The 19,174-nt window shown below is 29.8% G+C and overlaps 1 protein-coding gene and 2 long non-coding RNA genes across 20 annotated transcripts; 2 read left to right on the forward strand and 1 right to left on the reverse strand.

Moving 5' to 3' along the window:
* The first annotated feature begins 51 nt into the window (after positions 1–51).
* Positions 52–3,339, forward strand: LOC128387631 (uncharacterized). 4 transcript variants are annotated; one of them, XR_008325145.1, is made up of 6 exons: positions 52–438; positions 492–565; positions 842–1,193; positions 1,583–1,748; positions 1,894–2,256; positions 3,081–3,339. It is a non-coding gene; the product is annotated as an uncharacterized LOC128387631 (long non-coding RNA). The 4 variants fall into 4 exon arrangements; XR_008325142.1 differs by lacking the exon at positions 3,081–3,339 and adding an exon at positions 2,427–3,071; XR_008325144.1 differs by lacking the exon at positions 3,081–3,339 and adding an exon at positions 2,435–3,071.
* Positions 3,340–3,353: 14 nt separating this feature from the next.
* LOC128387628 (uncharacterized) lies at positions 3,354–9,702 on the reverse strand. Of its 15 annotated transcripts, none has more exons than XR_008325131.1 (9): positions 9,326–9,702; positions 8,524–9,250; positions 8,207–8,403; positions 7,846–8,139; positions 7,463–7,731; positions 7,162–7,255; positions 4,782–6,702; positions 4,430–4,608; positions 3,354–3,966 (listed from the first exon to the last, which is right to left on the reverse strand). It is a non-coding gene; the product is annotated as an uncharacterized LOC128387628 (long non-coding RNA). The 15 variants fall into 15 exon arrangements; XR_008325129.1 differs by having other exon boundaries at positions 3,356–3,966; positions 4,782–6,180; positions 6,397–6,702; positions 8,207–9,250; XR_008325135.1 differs by having other exon boundaries at positions 3,356–3,966; positions 4,782–5,691; positions 6,397–6,702; positions 8,207–9,250; positions 9,326–9,701.
* LOC128387624 (potassium channel subfamily K member 13-like) lies at positions 9,090–19,113 on the forward strand. The gene is made up of 3 exons (XM_053346851.1): positions 9,090–9,229; positions 9,711–10,804; positions 18,038–19,113. Exons 2-3 carry the CDS (start codon positions 10,465–10,467, stop codon positions 19,111–19,113), a joined length of 1,416 nt encoding a protein of 471 aa, XP_053202826.1. The 5' UTR covers positions 9,090–9,229; positions 9,711–10,464.
* Positions 19,114–19,174: the final 61 nt, after the last annotated feature.

The following is a 19,174-nucleotide window of genomic DNA, read 5'->3' on the forward strand; positions in this document are numbered from 1 at the left end:
ATATATCGATTAATCTGTTTACTTGTTGATCTTTTAATCAGTTGGTGAGATAATAAATTATTTCACTTGAGTGCGAATTAATTAATTATGTGACAATTTTTATAAGCTTGACAACAAGAGGAACAGTTAACTAAATTGATTAGTTAATTAACTAAACTGTTAACTGTTGGGTTAGTATTTTGTGTCTTTTCATTAAGAGAGACACACATTTGAAATGATGATGTTGAGAGAGAGTCAAGTTAATGATGAACAGAAATAATTAATGGTTTATTTTTTGTTCTCTTCCTTAAATATTAACTCAACTCTCACCAACTAATCATCATCATCGTTGTCGTGATATTTGTGATCTAAAAATGATCTTTGATTGTTCAATCAATTCCATTTTCTTTTCATCTCCTATACACTTGTGTTGATAATTCCAAAGAGAAAATGTAACAGGTAATAATTTTTTTCTTCTGTGAAAACATTTTGACACTAATTCTAATCCACAGACTATTAATTGTGGTTCCTATTTGGGTTGTGATGACAATCAATTGGTCTTCTTTCTAACATCCGTTATTCTACCGTGAGTATATAGAATATCCCCCTTTAGACACCCATTGTTGGTGAGAAAAAATTACCGGAAGAGAAATGACGTTTTACTTTCTTACATTTTCTTTATTCTTTTTTTTGTTCTCTTCTCTTTTGGCTCTTTGTGTTATTGTTACAAGTGCCAAGGAAACGTGAAAGAAATGGAGAAACAAGTCTTAAGAAAGAAAATGCGAAACTCTTTCTTCTCTTACTACGAACTTACTATTTCTCTCTCTCTCTCTCTCTCTCTTCTTCCCATGTGATACTTTAGATCAGCTGATGTTCCAATAGACCGGATATTCCCATAGATGACTAGCAAGTGTTGTAAAGGGTCAGTCTAAACAGTTTTAAATGTAAAAGCAGAAATTTGAAAGGAGCCAATAGATAAACTTACGACAACAACAACAACAACACAACAGTAACACCAACAAGTCTTAAGGTCAACACTGGTCATCTTGTTTTTTTCGGAACATTCTGTGTATACAAAGATGAATACACTTAGTGAAAGGAAATATTGAAATATTTGTTACAGTTTTCATGGGAAAAGATCACTTGAAGTAGATTGGAGACCAAGTTGATTGTTTCATGGTGGAAGATGAAAGAATATGATGATCGACCATTTGGTAAATTATCTCTTTTTATATATTAATGAGAAATAAGTGAAAAGGATGATGAGAAAAATGGATGAAGAAAACAAAAAATAAGTGTATCCTTAATAAGAGATTAGCATCATCATCATTTTCGTGTGTTCGTATAGATACACGTTAACAGTTTTCACAACTAAATGATCATTGATAATCACTAATCAATAGGATAAAAGTTAAAGAGACATTAACATCATCTTTCCGTCATTATCTTTATAATCATCATCATCCATTGATGTGCATAAATCGTTGAAGTAATGATGATAATAATAATTTGACAAGTTGAAGGAAACCAGAGATGCAATTCATTTACAATCTTAATTCACTTTTACTAACAGATTTTTCCACTTTTCCTCTAAATTGTTTAGGATTAAGACTACACACAAGGACAGGATATCCAATGATGGAATATATTTCATCTTGTCTCTCATCATCATCATCATCATAATCATCATCAAATGTGAAAAGATAAAAGTAGTAATCGTATAAGAAGCATCATCATTATTATCATCTTCATCCGTATCACAATCTTATGTATGAATAGATATTCACAATTGAATATTTAACTTTACTCTGGCTTCATCATCTTCATCTTCATCTTCATCTTCATCATCATTATCTGTATTAGTATTAACATCTTCTTTCCTTTCTCTCTCCCTCCTCTATCTTCATCATCTAGTTACAGTTGATGTTAACTGTAATCACGGACAATTTACCGATGATCACAAGGAATGTGGTTCGTTAATAACATCATCATGAGGATGGATGAAACAACGAAAAAAAAGTGAACATAAATATGATGATGTCTTTGATTTGACGATAAAAATAAAATAGCGATTAATATTTGATCCACTGGAAACCATTAGGGTAACATATTACCTACACCAAGATTGACAAGAGACCAACATTTTTTTATATCATCAGTATCATCCCTGCATCTTTTATCATCTCGCCAACATCCCAATGGTTATGTTGATCATCTTCCTTATCTCCATCTTCTTAAGGAATTTGCGTGACTTTGGCCTTGTCTTATTTTCCTTTTGTAGGTTTAAATATGTTTTTTTTTCTTCATTTACTTTTCAAATAGTAATGAAGATGATGAAGATGAAGATGAAGATGATGAGCAAAGTAATAAGTTGTTATTGCTTTGTGTCTGTCTGTTTGTCTCTAATTCAATGTTTTCCTTATTCTCTGTCTTAATCTTCATCTTAGGACCTCAGGTCATCACAATGACGGAATATTTTTCTTCTAAGAAATCTGAGAAATTCTTCTCTTTCGACATGTTCGTCATTCTCATCTTTATGTTCATCATCATCATCATCAACCTCTTCCGATGGATTCTTATTACAACACTAACCGAATGATCAACAATCAACTAAGAAAAGGCAAATACAATTGATGCAAACAATTGGAGACAAATGATTAAATCAATTGTTCTGCTAATTGGTCTGTTGTATTTACTACTAAATATTTAAACTAATCAACAAAACGACAACAATCAAAGCGTCTAAAAGTTAATCAAGTTAATTTGATTCTTGTGGTTGTTGTTATTTGTTTATTCAATTGTTTAATTACTTTCAAAGTATTTACTCAAATGATTGAATTTTCAATTAGATGATTTTCCAGGAGAAAAAATTGTTTTACTGATAATTAAAACTAATTATTGGATAAACATACCAACTATTCAATTAACAGTTGATTAACTAATACCATTAACAATCTGATTAATGGTAAACTATTTATTATCATTATAATGCCACTTGATCTTGATTAGGTTTAATTAATCAGTGATCAATAATGTTAATAATAAGTATTGGTTGATTAATTGACAAGGAAATAAATTGCTTTTTATTTATCTTTTTGTAGGTTTATTTGGTATGTGTGTTACCTGATGACCTGCGGTCATCTTTGGATGAAAATTACTTAGAGAATCTGAGAAAATTTTTTTTCTTCCTCATCATCATTATCATCATCTGATGACCTTAACTATGAAATGATAACATTGTCATTAGTAAATTAACAGGAGTGGCAATAAGAAAAAGTTAACAATTTTTCAATCAATTCTTTAAGATGATTGCAATTAGTTGATTACTGTACTTAAATGACCTGAATTAAGTCAATTATCATCAATTTATAATTGTAATTATTTATGTAAATAGAGACAGTTACTGATTAGATCAATAAAACTTATCATCGACCAGTAAATAAGTTAATTTGATTTAATTGTAACCTCTTTTTTTTAGCATAATATCAAAAGTATTTATTATTTGATTGCTATCAATTTAGATTCTCTCTTAATCAAGATTACTGATTTAAAAGATACAATTGATAACAATTAAATATTACAATCCACTTGAATGATATTAATAACAGCTCAATATCATAAATAATCAATTTCAGCAGCAATTGATTGTTTATCTTGATAATATTTGTTGTTTCCTCGATAATTGATTGATTGTAAAACTAATTGTAATTAGGCAACTGACCATTAACTGACAGATTAGAACCAGAAACCTTATTAAATGACCAATGGTGACCAAATGAAAAGGGAAAATATTGAATTACTCTGATTGTCTCGATTCACCATTTAGTTTCCTCTGGATGTTTAGTCAACAATAAACAAGAAAATGATAACGACAATGACGATAAATTTAATCACAATTTGTCATCAACGATGATGATACTAATAGATGATAACAGAATAGCGAGTAAGTGAGAGAGAGAGAGACAGAATCATCCAAGAGGAATGAAACTGTAAATAAACAGAGAGAGAGAAAAAAAAATTCTTATCATTAGAAGTTGATCTGAAATATGAAAAATAATATGTCACATAAGATGAGGATGATGATGAAGATAAAAAGAAGACAAAATTTCATATGATTGAATATCACATATCATGTCAACAACAATTTCCTTCCGTAAATGATAAAAAAGATGATGATGATGATTACGTTGATTGTGATGATATTTAAAGTGTGACAATGTTGATGTAAAGTGACAAATGTAACGATATCTATTATCAAATTACAATTAATTGTTGATATCAATGGTTGGAGGAGGAAAAGGTGGATCAGTTGAATTACATCAACATTGTTGTTTTACTACAACAAAAAAATGTATCTACCCTAAGGGTGGAAATGTTTTCATCATCATCTTCATCTTCATCTTCATCCTCTTCCTCTGTGGGTTATTTAAACAGGTTTTTAATTACAAACTTGTATATTCACCAGATTGGATTCGGATTAAGTTAATAATAATCGGAAGTAAAACATGAAAAGTTAATTGTTGAGAAAAATGTATTATTAGGATTATAAGAGTAATAATAAAGTTTTGATTTAGTTGATTATCAATTGAATTGGATGTTGATTGTTTTCCATAAACAAAGATATTGTTCCTGTAAGAGAAAAGATATAACAAAAAAAAAGTTAAGAATAAGTAACAAAACTTCACATGGAAAATGATGATGATGATGATGATAAAGTTGTATATTATCATTAACATCATCGCAATCATCATCATCTTAATCATCGTAAATGGAGTATTAAGATGAGATAGCGTCAAAGTTACCGGCTAATTGAACATCTCGCATCTTTATCTGTTTGGCTAAATAGTTATGGTGGTGGAAGAGGGAGGAGATGGAGGAGGTGGAGGTGGATGAGATGGGGAGGAAGATGAGGAAGATGTTTGGATGATGATGATGGTGGTGGAAAAGTGAAGAGCAAGATAAAGGTCAATATAAGTTGTAGATGTTCATGGTTAATATATAATATTGATGGTAAGATGAGAGTCGAGGCCACCGACGTAACTATTTACTGTTGACCCTTGGAAACGAAATTGTAGTTAATGTTTTTAATACAATGTTTCATTGAGAAGATGATGATGATGATGTTGTTGTTTTGATGATGAGAAAGAGAGAGAGATATGATTGTAATAAGGTTTCAAGAATGAAAACTACAAGTTTCATTCACATTTTTCTTCATTTTCTCTCACTTATTTTTCTCGATAGTAAAGGGAGGCATTAAAAGGAAATGATGATAGAGGGAGAAAAAGAGAGAAAGAGAGTGTGAAAGCGGAAACGGACTTCCTACACCATCTGCAAGGAGAGATCCACCTTAGTCATTCACATTGCCCTTATTTCTTACTAATACCACAGTTACCTTCAATTTCATCACATCTCTCCCTCTCCCTCTCCCTCCCTCTCTCACTCTCTTAATGTATACAGGTAACAATTTACCGATGGACACACAAATTGAAGCTTTAAACTCCGACATTTGCTCTCTTATTTTGGTCTCTCTCTTTCGCTCAATTTTTCTTTTATCATCAATTTCGAGACTCTTTCTTTTTACTTACTTTTCTCTCTTGTTTCCACTGTGAGTGTGCCTCTTCCGTTGTCAATACAATCGTCTCACTCACTCTCTATTTCGCTTTCTATTTGTGTGTGAATCCATTTTGAGTGTACTTCGTTTCTTTAGATCACCTGTTCATGATAAGAAGGGTGATCGCCCCTTACGATCACCATTTCTTGTCATCTTCATATTTTCTCTTTCTCTCTCTTTTTTCTCTCTTTTCTTTCCTTTGATAATCTTTCATCTTCTTTAAAGATTCCTTGATTTTCTCTTCATCTTGTCAAATCGTTTGTTACTCTAGTTGTGACTATTTTTCATTCATAATCTTTTATATAGAAATAAATAATACTCTACACTCATGGTAACCAGCAAAGTTTTTCTTTCTTCTCTTTCTCTCTGCTTTTGTATCAATGAGAAGCGTAAAGTGAATTTCTAGTAGTAAACTTTTATAGAGAAAGAGACTAGTAAACAAGAGCTACTGAGCATTTTTCAAGATGAGAAAAGAGAGAGAGAGAGAGCCAAGTGAAAGGAAAGAAAAAGTCTATGGACTTTTCTTTCGCTTCTTTCATCATCTCCTTTTCTTTTGCTGTCTCTCACTCGATGTCTAGTTAACTATTTTCCTACGAGAAAAAAGAGGTTTGCATTCCAAAAGAAAATAAAGAGACAAAGAGAAGAGAAGGAGAAAAGAAACCTAATATTAAACCGAATGTTTTTCTTCGTTTTCGTTTCGAAATCAACCTTATCTTCAATTCGAACCTCCTACTCTCTTTCTCTCTCTCTCTTTCCTTCTTTCATTCAGCTGGTCTTTCCTTGGCCTTTGACCCACAAATACTGACCTTATGGGCCTTTTAATAATGACAACAACAACTGACCACAACTGATCCATCCACTTTGACCATATTCCCCTTGCCGTTCAACTCCTGTTATTATTATTCGACTACAGATGTTTCTCTCTCGTTTTTCATCAATAACTGGATGGAAAATTTTCTTCAAATCTTTTCCCTTTCTTTCCTTGACCATTCGATTATAATCTTGACCATCTATTGTGTCATTTTTAAATTGATATGTTACTTTGATTGAGAGTTAACTGGTCCATGATCAATATCCTCCTCGTGCGACAACTTCTGTCCATAAATGTCCACCTTTGGAAAAGGGTAAAAAAGAAATGATTAAGAGTCGTATGTTTTAATAATCTGATAGAGAAAAAGTAAATCAATTAGATGATGATAATTCATCTCCTGGTGAAAAGTAAATGGAAACAATTTAAGAGATGATTAAATCATCATCTGAGATAATCAAGGTTAATCGTTTAGTATAATCACTGTTTAAACATAATCATCAGATTATTTCAAATTCTTATGAGATAATCAACATGAGAATTTTTTTTTCCTCATTTTAATTACTACTCAACTTAATCAACAAGATGATAATGTTGATATTATTACCCCCTAACGAATATATAAGTTTTGGTGTGACAATTAAGAAGAAAAAGAAACTAAATGGACAATCAGTTAATTAACAACTATCTGGTCAACAATCATAATTAATTGCTTACAAGTTAATAATTATTCAATTACTTCAATTCATCAATATGAACTTACCTGTTAATCTATCAACGTTTTTATGAGAATCTCAAAAAATAATTAACAGGTAATATTTGGCCAAAGAACAACAAATTTCCCATAAGTTTATCAACTGTAAATTTGATAGAGTTAAAAATAGAAATTAAAATAACCATTTTGATTTGTGTTAACATCATTAACAGAATAACAATTTAACTTCTAAATACAGTTTGGTTAACATGATAATATTATTATGGTTTGATGATCATAAGCCACGAGAATGAAAAAAAAAGACTAACTCAATGAATTAGTGTTTCTGTTATGATTTTTGTTTTTTCACCTTGATTGTTGCTTATTAGCCTTCATCTTGAGGCTACTTTCTTGGTGATTGACCAGTAGAAAAGTAAGTTTTCACTGTTGTTGTTGTTGTTGTTTCGCTTCTTGGTGGACACTGTCCAGTGAATATATGATAATAGTTTGGCTGTTGACCTAATCTCTGGACCGTCAAATCCGTTTTTTCACTTGTTCAAGGGAACAAGAAAAAAACACCAACACAACCAAACATGATCTTCATCTTTCCTATCCAAGGTTTGGCCGCTAATTAGAATTCTTTCAATTATAATGAAATGGTATAACAAGGGAAAGAGAAAGAGAAAGAGCAATTAAGTAGCTATAGCGAATAAAGAAAAAATGTCTTCTCTTTCTCCTTCTGAGCTTTTATACCTTATGTATACTTGTTGTAGAACAATTTTTTTTTCTGATTGGGTGATGTAGTTGTTTCTTTTTCCTTGGCTTTTGTCGTGTTTTTATATTCCACTTTATATATTATTCACTGTGAGTACTTGTTCTCCTTCTTTTTCTCTCTCTCTCTCTCTCTCTCTCTCTCTCTCTCTTCTTTTTCGGAAGATATGCTTCGCTGGTAACATTTGACGATGATAAAATAGCATCATCATCATCAGGCCTTTTTTTTTTTTCTCTCTCCTTTGTCCTTTGCTATGGTTCACTTTAAAACTGCTTCTACCGGAGGGAGATAAAATAGCGAAATACTATTAGAAAGCAATAAACAATATTAGGTAAAACTCACCAGTCATTACATCATGTGCACCGGAATAAAGGGAGAGCCATTTTGTTTTGTTCCTTCGTTAGGCTTTTCCAAATTTCCATACAAAAAGGGGACATCATCTTTTACCACGATCACGGACAGATTATAATTGATTGGATTGTAGATAAAAACCAATTAACTCCTTGCTTCGTTAACTATCGATGTCTTTCAATTAATTACTATTAATATAAAAGAGAGAGAGGGAAAAATATATTATATTAGTTTCTGTCAACCCGATGTGTTTTTATGTAGATTTTGGTTATTAGAGGAAACCAATGAACCATCAATGTCCATCAAACCTTAAACAAAGAAGAGAATACTCAAGGTCATGGATGACTCAAGTATCTAAAAGACAGATGAAAACCTCATTAAACAATTTACGTGATTAAATTTAATCAAAAAGAGAGACTCATCAAATTAAATCAAACAAAACGAAAACAATTAACAATTTGAAAAGACAAAAAAAAATAGAAAAAGAAAATGACACATAACAAGTGACTCCATCTATCGGTTTAGAATGATTACTTTTAATTGTCACAATTAAAAGTAATCATTGAATGGAAAATAGTTTAGAATTGATTGTTTGAGTGGAAAGAAAATATATTCAGACTAATTGTTGAACGAACATTAACTAATTAACCAATCGTTCATTTGAATATATTTTTTTTCTTCCATTCAATTCGCCTGAAGGTTAATCAATGGGAAGAATATGTTAATTGTTAGGAATAAGAGAAAAGGAGGAAATGTTTCTTTCTCTTGTCAGGGTGATTAAATTACGATGGAGAATGTATAAAGTAACAACAATTAGTGAATAGAAATCAATTAATTGGAATTCAAGTTAATTGTTGTAACGAATGTAGAGTGAGCCACATAATGGAAACAAAATCCAATCACTTTGGTTGGTTCATCGTTGGTGATGAGATGAGTCAAACAATCAACTAATTGTGTTTAATTTTGTGTTGTTTTTTAATTAATTTTTCGTCGTCTTCGGTAATTGTTCACAAGGTAAGAATCTAAATTCACATTCTAATTAAAAGAAAAACAAAACTGATTAAATTAAGAGAGAGAGAAATTAAAATGAATAACAAGATGGCGACTTACCATTTTGGAGACAAAAGGTTATGGAGGGAAATTGGTTTCTCTTGATTGTCTCTCTTTCTTGTTATTCATTAATTGTGATTAAACGATTTATTAATTGTTTCCGTTTCCTCAGTTTTTTCGTTGTCAATTTGTTGATCATCTAACATTTGATATTTAACCTTTTTCTTCATCTTCTCTATGTTACTCATAATTTGTTATTCTTTTTCTCAAATTCTCTCCTGATCTTCGAGAGCAAACTCACCATGTTACTCACTTTTCTTCTTAAACATTTTTTGTTCTCTTCTCTTTTTCAACTTTTTTTTCTCTTCTCTTTCATTTCTCTTTTTTTCCTTCTTTACCCATTTGATTATTTCTTTTTTCTCTCTCATTTATGTCTACTCTTTAGATTCTTCATCTCCATGTCTAGATGGAACTGTGATAATATCTTCTATTCCAAATGATTATCAATACAATTTAATATCGGAAAAAAAGAGGAACACCAAAAACAATGGCCGATAATCAACAATCTTGTGTCCACCATTTATCTTGTCTTGGTCAATTTAATTTCTCTTCACTTACCAATCAGTGTTCTCACCTTCAATATATTAGTAAACCAGATAAGATAATCCAATCACCATCACCATCACCATCATCATCATCATCATCATCATCATCATCGTTATTAATTCTGTCATTGTTATTAACAAGCAATGTAAATATTGATATGATTTCTTTTTGTGTGTTTTAATTGTTTCCAAACTGTTTCTCAATAATTGAGTAAATTTATTGATTGTTTTACTCTTATAGTGCCTTAATTGTGATACTAGTAATCCATTATAATCTGTGTTCTAACAAATTACTAGAGATAATCTGAATTCTATTCTCTCTCTCTCTCTCTCTCTCTCTCCTGGTTTAAATTGTAATTTATCTCTATTTAGGTATAAATAACTCTTCCATTTAAGTTATGTGATCTTTGTTACCAAGGTAGTTATTAACTCGAAAGTTAATTCTGCTGATTAACTAAGAATTTTAAGAAAATTATTGACCAGAATCTTTAACGACACAATATATATTCAAGTGATTTACTCTCTTATGTTTATTATCTCATCTTGTTTAACATCATCTTAACATCAGACCTTTTGGCCTGGTGACACAAGGTCATGGGTCAAGGTCGAAATGGTTGTTGTACTCGACTTCATCTACGAGAAGAAAATGCCAGATTCTTACTATTGGCAATTGTTTTACTTATCTACATGGTTCTTGGTGCAACTTTATTCAATCTAATTGAAGGTGATGAAGAGATACGATTAAAGTTACGTTATATTGCTCATTATGATGAATTTGTGACTAAATATGCTTCCGTTATCAACATAACTGAATTTAATGCAATACTTCAACATTATGGTAATGTGACAACCTCAATTGGAATAATGGACAAACATGGACAGTGGGATTTTTCCGGTTCATTTTATTTCGTTGGAACTGTTATATCAACAATAGGTAATAAGTAATTCCTTTTTTTTCCAAGTATCACAATTTAGAACAAAAAAAAACATCATCTTAATCCCTACAATATTAACATAAACTTGGTTTCATTTATCCCTAACATAAACCTCAAAGTTAAACAACCTATTTCCTATTCCCTGTAATCATCATTTCATTTTCCGTTTCCTGTTTCCGTTTTTTGTTATATATTTACATACACGATGTACTTAACATTGAATTCCTAATGTTTTCATAATATTTCATTTTGATATCTTATCCATCATTTAAAAAAATACTATTGAAGGGATTGTGAACTCTTTTAACATCCGATTGATGATAATATTTGTTATCACCATAATGATGAAATTGAAACAAGGTTATACCAAATATCATCATCATCATCAACTTCATGTAGATGAAGATGGAAAAAGTAAAGAAACTGTCATTGATGAAGATTGATTTTTGCTCTTTCTCTCTGGTATCGACAGATGATGATGATGATGATGATGATGATGATATGAAGGGATGATGCTGATGATGAATCAAGGGAATGATGGTAATAATGATAGTGATGATAAAAGTAAATTGAGATGACATTTTATTTCTTGATTTTTGCTTCTTCTGGTTCTCCTCCTTCTTCAAGATCAACTTTGTTTTACTTGATTGATTTAAATTAATTGATTTGAAATACAGAAAATATTAATCTGAAATTAGTTTGTTATTAACATGAAATTATCATCAATATTATCACCTCTTAAATTACCACCAGAAACTTAATTTATCAAATACTTTCATTAATAACAATATGAAATATTCCAACTTATCAAATTGTCTATTCACTGATTATCTTGCATGTGAATTAACATTAACATAATCGATCTAATTGTGATTGATTTAACGTTCTGTCTATTGTTATTTACATTAATAATATACAACTTTTTCTTAAGCAATCATGATAATAATAATAACCGATAAAACTATTATCATGAATTGAATATACTCTGATAGATGAATTCCTTTGAGGCAAACCATATGAAAATGAAGAAGATAATTCTTCCTCTAGCTTCATGGATCTCTCTCTCTCTCTCTCTCCTTGCCTTTCATGATGATCTTAAATATTATATAACCAATAAGTATTGTAACTACTTGATGTTATTCATAAATGTATTAAAACATATGAGTAAGAAGAAAGGAAAAAGATATTCATCCTGAAATTGTGATAAATTCAGAATCGATATATTTTTTTAAACTGTTTCTATTTCCTTAGGATAATAAGTAAAACTTTTCCCATGAAAATGAGTGGAGACCTCGAACTCACCTGTAAATTGAGCCTCTTATACATATATGATGAGACTGATTCCAATTTCTGAATGAAATCAAATGAATATTACGATGAAACTCAATGTAACAGGGAAAATTTTACCATCGCCTAGAATAATTGAGTCGAAATGTTTTTGTTTTGTCAAATACAATCATCGATAATATTATTTAGTTGAATTCAACTCAATCGTTTCAATTTCTAATCGAATTGATTATTCATGTTTAAATTTCATCATCGATTTCACTTGATTTTGATTGATTTTCTAATTATTAACGTTTATAATTTATTCACAATATGAATTGAATTTAAATTGTAAATTGTTATGAATATGAATGGCAATTGATATCAATTTAAATAACTTTAATCAGGTAATCTGTCAATTCAGCAATTTAACCATCAAATCTAATATGCTATCGATACAATATCTTGTCTATGTGCTTTTTTTTATACGAGTATCAATTTTTTTCCGTCCTCACCTCATCTATAATTTACAATTCATGTTAACAATTTATAAATTGTTCTTTCAACATGATGTTTCAACAATCATGTAAATTGTTACAACCCAACATGTAAAGCATATTGATTAACATGATAATCAACCAACAATTTTCTTGTCCATATCTTGAAATTTTCATTGGCATGAAATTATCATGATTGGAAAAGAAAAGTTTCCTCATCATGTTTATCATTTAGGAAACTTTATTTTGATGATGATTATCATGATGATAATATAATGTTAATGATTAAAGAATTGACAATTTACATATAAAACATTTACCATGCAAATCACAATCTAATCATAACCATTTCCATTAACTAATATTATCATTAGATTGTTAAAGTTTGATTACCGGCACAATGAAAATGATGGTAACTATTTAAAAACAACTGAATCAAATTAAACCATTATTTAAGTAAATTTCTTATAATTCCAGTGTAACAATATTAACAAGAAACGTATACATATAAATACCCATGGCAAAAAGTATCCTGAAAAACAATCAGAATAGGATGAACTTTATTCAGGATGGAAAACATGATAAAAAGATTATCATTTAAATCTGATAAATACACAAATTCAGTTGAAAAGACTCAGTTTGAAATTCTGTGTGTTTCTCTATTCATATTGACTTTGTCTTAGGCTTATGGGTTGTGTTATATTAAAAGATAGTAAAAGATAAGCTTAACATTGAATTTAATCATGAAAATTGAGTTAATAGATGATGAGATGGATAAAGATGAGATAATGATGAAGATAAAGATGAAAAGTGTACTTAGAAAAACAATAGCAAGAGAAACGTTTAGATAACATGATGATGACTTTGATTCTGTTCATCATGTAAACCATGAGAATCCCTTTTAAATTCTGTGTCTTTTTTTCCATATCTTGTTATTGTTTTTCTTCAGATTCCCCATGTGAATGAGTTTTCACTGAGAGAGAGAGAGATAAAACTGAATCAAGAACTGAAATTTATCACATTTCCCTTTGATGGTGATAACTTTCAACTTTTCAACTCTCAATGGGAAATGATAGTTGTGAATAATGATAACATGAGTTGCTACGATGAATAGAAATGAAAAAGATAATAATAATCACCATGATATCTTAATATTGTTTAATCACATTAACCATGAGAGTTTTTTTTCCCTCTGAGTGGTTATGGTGATACCAACATGTTTAATATGATTGTTGTCACCATTATTTTTCATCATCAATTAATTGATTGACTCTTAATCATTTTCCTATGTTCATCCTTTTCTGAGTTATCCAAGCAAATCAGATTATCATCATTATCTTGATGATGATCATGGTCATGAAAAACTTTCATTCAGTTATCATTGATATTATGTTTTCATTTCTGATGCTCTTCTAATGCTACCAAACCGTTATCATCATTACATTTATCATTGTTTTCATCCTATTCTTTGTTATTGTTATTATATCTTTTGACTTTTTATCCTCATCATGTTTTCATCCTCATCTTTTAGTCCTTTTCCAATGCCTTCGATGTGTCTCATCTTAGTTTTGTCCTCTCTCTCTCTCCTTTTCATCTTGTTGAGTTTATCTTCATTTCTCTTCATCATTATCATCTATTTTTCTTGTTGCCTTCTATTAAATTCAATTCAGTTCATCCTCTTTTTTTAATATACTAATCATTTTTCATCCATTCATCATGATGATGATCACAATGCCTGTGGTAGAGATGAAAAAAAGTATATCATTCATGAACAATTGACTGATTCAATTCATCATCACCATTGATTAAAAAAAGAACCATTTTAATCATGATGATCTCTGAACTTTTTTTTTCTTTTTTAATTTCTCTTGAAATCTTAATCATGCTCTTTTCAGTATAATCACAATTATATGCACACATTTATATACATATAATTAACAAAGGTGTAGGTTAATTGTTGGTTGAAATATTTGACAAATAACAATTGACACACAACAATTTGATTTGATTATAATTATTTTTCATTTGAATAACTGTAAATATGTAACAATGAGTAAAAATTGATTGAAATACATTTTCCCATGTAAATATTAACTCACTTTCTTTCATGTTAATATTTTGGCTCAACAATCAAATATTTGATCAATACAATTATTATTCACCTTTTTTTTCATTCATCACTTTATCTTCATCCTTTTTTTTCAAGTGCATCTTAAACATTGTCCTCCAATACATCATCATTGTACTTGTCATCCTTTTATCATCATCTTTCCCATTGGAAGATAATATTTATCTGTTATCCAATGATTGGATGATTAATATCATGAATATATTGAAATTGTATTGATCAACTACTACTACTAAAGTTTATGATGACCTATTGGTGATGAAAATGATGATAATGAATCTAATTACTATTTAGAAACAAATGTAAATATAATCAACTTGATTATCATTCCCTAAATCAAGAAATTGTGAAGATGATTATGATTACTGTCACTTTTATCATAACTTATGATTATGATTAACTTTCAGTGAAACAATTTAATTTAATCATAAATTGATATTGATTTTTGATTATTATTATTCTTGAATCATTATCTGAACGTGACTTAAGTAATCAAGTTGATCGTTAACTATTATTAATGATTGTTTATCGTTGATCGTTGATTTAATTTAATCATCATGATTAATATCAGAATCAATTTGTTACAATTTACTTTAATACAAAAGGTTAATCTAAGGTTAGACTCTAATCTATTAACTAAAGATAAGTATTAACTTGTTTCTTCATGGATTAGATTAAGATAATTTAAATTATCTGATTGTTGTTAATCAATCAACTGATTGTTTAGGTGATAATCCTTTGGTTAATCATTACAACCATTTTAATTGTAACGATTTTCATGTCTCTCTTGTCTACTCGGTGTAATTTAATTGTCAATTCAATCATCACTTAAATTGAAATACAAGACAATTTGCAATTGAACAGTTTAATTGTCCCATTAATCAATTGCACTAATTATTGTTACCTATTGATAGTAAATATCAGGAAGAATAGATAATTTAGTTTTTTTGTTAACAATTGATTCCGTTAATTATTTCCTAAATATCTAATTTCCCTTAAGGTTAATCAACCTGTTCCATGTATAATTAACTAATTAATCAATTATTCATACTAACAGTAATCACGATAAAAAGTTAATTTACCAAAGTTAAACCGTTGATTTGTTTTACCAATGATGAAACCACATCTATGGTTACAATGATTAACCTAATTTTTTGTAACAATTTAACTTTTATTGTTATTAAATCAATGAATCAAATTCATGAATTGTAGTTAAATGTTGAATTGGATTGGTCATTTTTACGATTTTGTGTTCGATAAATTTATGATTGTCCAGTTAAATTTATCGCAATTGAATTGATGATGATTTTGATCATGATTTTAAATCTTGACCATTAAGCTTAATTGTATTGTTTAGTTAACTGAAAAAAATGAATCCATTCCAATGTTAATGTATATGAATGGGTTTAAATTGTTTCTCTTTCACATAATTAAATCATGGTAGGAATTGATTGTCAAGGATTCTAACCATTAACTGATTTAGATTTACAATTGTTAACCTAATAGTTTAGCAAACAAATCATCCATTGATATGTTTATAACAATTTAATCTAATTGTTGATTTTTCTGAATTTGTTTTGATCCATATTGAATCGAGTTGTAAACAGTTTGTTAATTGTTGTCTAATTGGTAGTTTCAATCATCAAAATATCGTTGATTGTTTATCATTTTGGTTAATTGTTGTTGATTTCAAAAGTCTGGGAATTTAATTTTTTGCAAATAAACATGTTAATTGTTCACCATTAAGGGATAACTATTAATAAATTGCTAGGGTTTATAACCAAAGTTTAATTATCATATCATCCCAGTCTATTAGCAAATGCAATTAGTGATTTAATTGTTTGACATTAACCTAAAAATCTTAGAAAATATTCACAATTAATTAACCACAATTAATGGGATAAATTAATGATAAGTTTCATACAGTTTAACGAATTAAACTTTTACAAACAATTTGATTTAATTACAGTTTAAATTGTCTTCAAGTTTTAATCAGTTGACAATTAAATTACTTTGCAACTTTTTCAATGATTGATTAACATTTTGTATAGTTGAATCGTGTCCATAGTCTGATGGTCAAATTTAATTAATTTGATTTCAATTGATTACATTTCTCTTGTCAAATTAAATGGCTAATTGATGGATTACTTAATTAAACCATTGATCAACTTACAATTGTAACCAACCCTTTACAGAATTGATTAACAATCAATTAACTGGTAATCAAGAAGAAGATCAAATGAGTTGACAATTACAATTAAGAATCGACAATTTAATCTGATGGTCAACACGAAGATAGATTCTTATGTGAAAAGAATAATTGAAAAAACTGATTTATCTCCATTGATTCAGTTTCATGATTCCAATGTTGATATTTCATGATAATTATAAGGTTGAAATAACAGGAAAAATCTAATCAACTGATGATAACTTTGTCCATGGTGAAAATTTTGATTGTTTGTTTATTTTTTATTCGGATGAAACATTTTCTTCATCAAGTAATTCATCATTTCTACCATGATGATGATGAGGATGCTGACAATAGATTTTTATTGTTATCTTTTTCTTTCCACTCTCTCTCTCTCATTTTTCATGATGATTTCTCATTGAAAATTGTTTACAGTTATCAATTTTTCATCAGAATCAATGATTGATACTTTTTCTTGTTTTTTTCTCCTCCTTTAGAATCCATCATGAAACATTCTGAGTATTCTTAGTTTATCTCTCAATTATTTACAGAATTTTCTTTAATCTTCAAATTTGATTGTTTACTTTTGGTTTAGAGAGAAGGAAACAAAAAAAACTTTTCTCGAACTTTTTGTTAACTTAATTGTTGTCGAAAAACAAAATTAACCATCAATGATATAAGAAGAATGATTAAAATAAGTTTTCCAAAGACAATTAGATCTTCTCACTAATAGAAATTAACTTAGATTTAATTTCATCAACTCTCAGGGTGGGTTTAGGAATGAGAAAGCTCTGGGTGAGGGTGGGAGGTGGGAAAAGATTCGTGAAAATGATAAACTTGCCAATCACTTAAAAAGTAAACTGTCATCAGCAGATAAATTAATCACTTGAATGTAAACTGTTTTTGGTTGATTTTCTTGTTCCAATTCAATCTAATCATGAACATCATCTTCATGAAGGTTTATATTGAACTTTTGATTCTTCTCATGATCGGTGATAATAATAATTTTTTCTCCCTTTTTCCTTTTTGACACTGATTGAAAATCTCCTTTTGATGTTTTTCCAAGCAAACATTGATTCCTGATTCTCTGGTAATTAACAGTTAATTAACTAACCTTTTATTTTGTTTCTTTCTCATCTTCTCTCTCCTTTAGGTTTTGGTATGTCTTCACCAAAGACACTGATTGGTAGGATTTTGTTAATTATCTATGGTTATTTTGGCTGCTCTGGGGGCATTTTATTTTTCAATCTATTCTTGGAACGGATAATAACCATGTTGGCCTCATTGATGCGTTTCTGGCATGAACGAGAGCAACGTCGTGCTCTTGCTGCATCGGGAATGCGTCGGGATTCAACCGTCTCTTTGGACGATGGACTTGAAGATTGGAAACCCTCCGTTTATTGGGTCATGGTTGCGCTTTTAACTGGCACGCTAACGGTTGCATTGATCGCGTCAGGAGTTTATAGTTCACTTGAAGATTGGACATTCACCGAGTCGATATATTTTTGTTTCGTAGCCTTTTCAACAATAGGTTTTGGTGATTTTGTCCCAAATCAGAAATCTGATTATCCTAATCCATTGGCTTATCGAGTGGCTAATTTTTTCTTCATCGTTTTTGGTTGCTGTTGCATTTACAGTCTATTCAATGTTACGTCAATTGTGATTAAACAATTTTTAAACTGGATAATTAAACAATTAGATTGTCAGTGTAGATGTGGCCGGTCAAAGAAACGATCACCAATATTTACACAGGTAACAAGGATGAGGAGAAATGCAATCACACCAAATCATTTACGATCAATACGAACTGGAGGAGGACCAGGATCGGGATCGGGTGGTGTTGGTCCGAGTTCCAAGTCTACAAGTGAACAGGTATCATGTTCCAGTTGTACAGTTAGTGGATCAGGTTTACCATCGGTAGGAGGTGGTGGTCAAAGGAAATCAATTGTTACAGTACGAACAAGTTCAGCTGATATTCAATCTGATCTTGATTCTAATTATGATTCTGATGGTGAGAAAGATTTTACCATGAGAGATTTACTCAAATCAAATAAGGTTTCATTGGCTATTCTTCAAAAAGAGCTCTATGAATCAGCTCAAAGGTCAAGATATCGGAGTCCACCGATCTTATTACCATCTCGAATCCATGAGGAATCAGATGATTTCAAGAGAGGAGCAGTTGGTCCACTGGCCATTGTCCGTAAAACTTTGGGTGATGATGAAACCTGAGATGCAAATATAATAGAAATTAATAGAATCTCAATAATAATATTAAATTGTGATGATGATT

Source organism: Panonychus citri, unplaced genomic scaffold, assembly GCF_014898815.1.
Source record: "Panonychus citri isolate SS breed McGregor unplaced genomic scaffold, ASM1489881v1 Contig00092, whole genome shotgun sequence".
Lineage (NCBI taxonomy): Eukaryota > Metazoa > Arthropoda > Arachnida > Trombidiformes > Tetranychidae > Panonychus > Panonychus citri.

Excerpts from the sequence above, each read along its gene's own strand:
- LOC128387624 (XM_053346851.1), top strand. The coding sequence starts at position 10,465 with ATGGGTCAAGGTCGAAATGGTTGTTGTACTCGACTTCATCTACGAGAA. Across the intron at positions 10,805-18,037 it reads AACTGTTATATCAACAATAG|GTTTTGGTATGTCTTCACCA; the intron begins GTAATAAGTAAT and ends TCTCTCCTTTAG.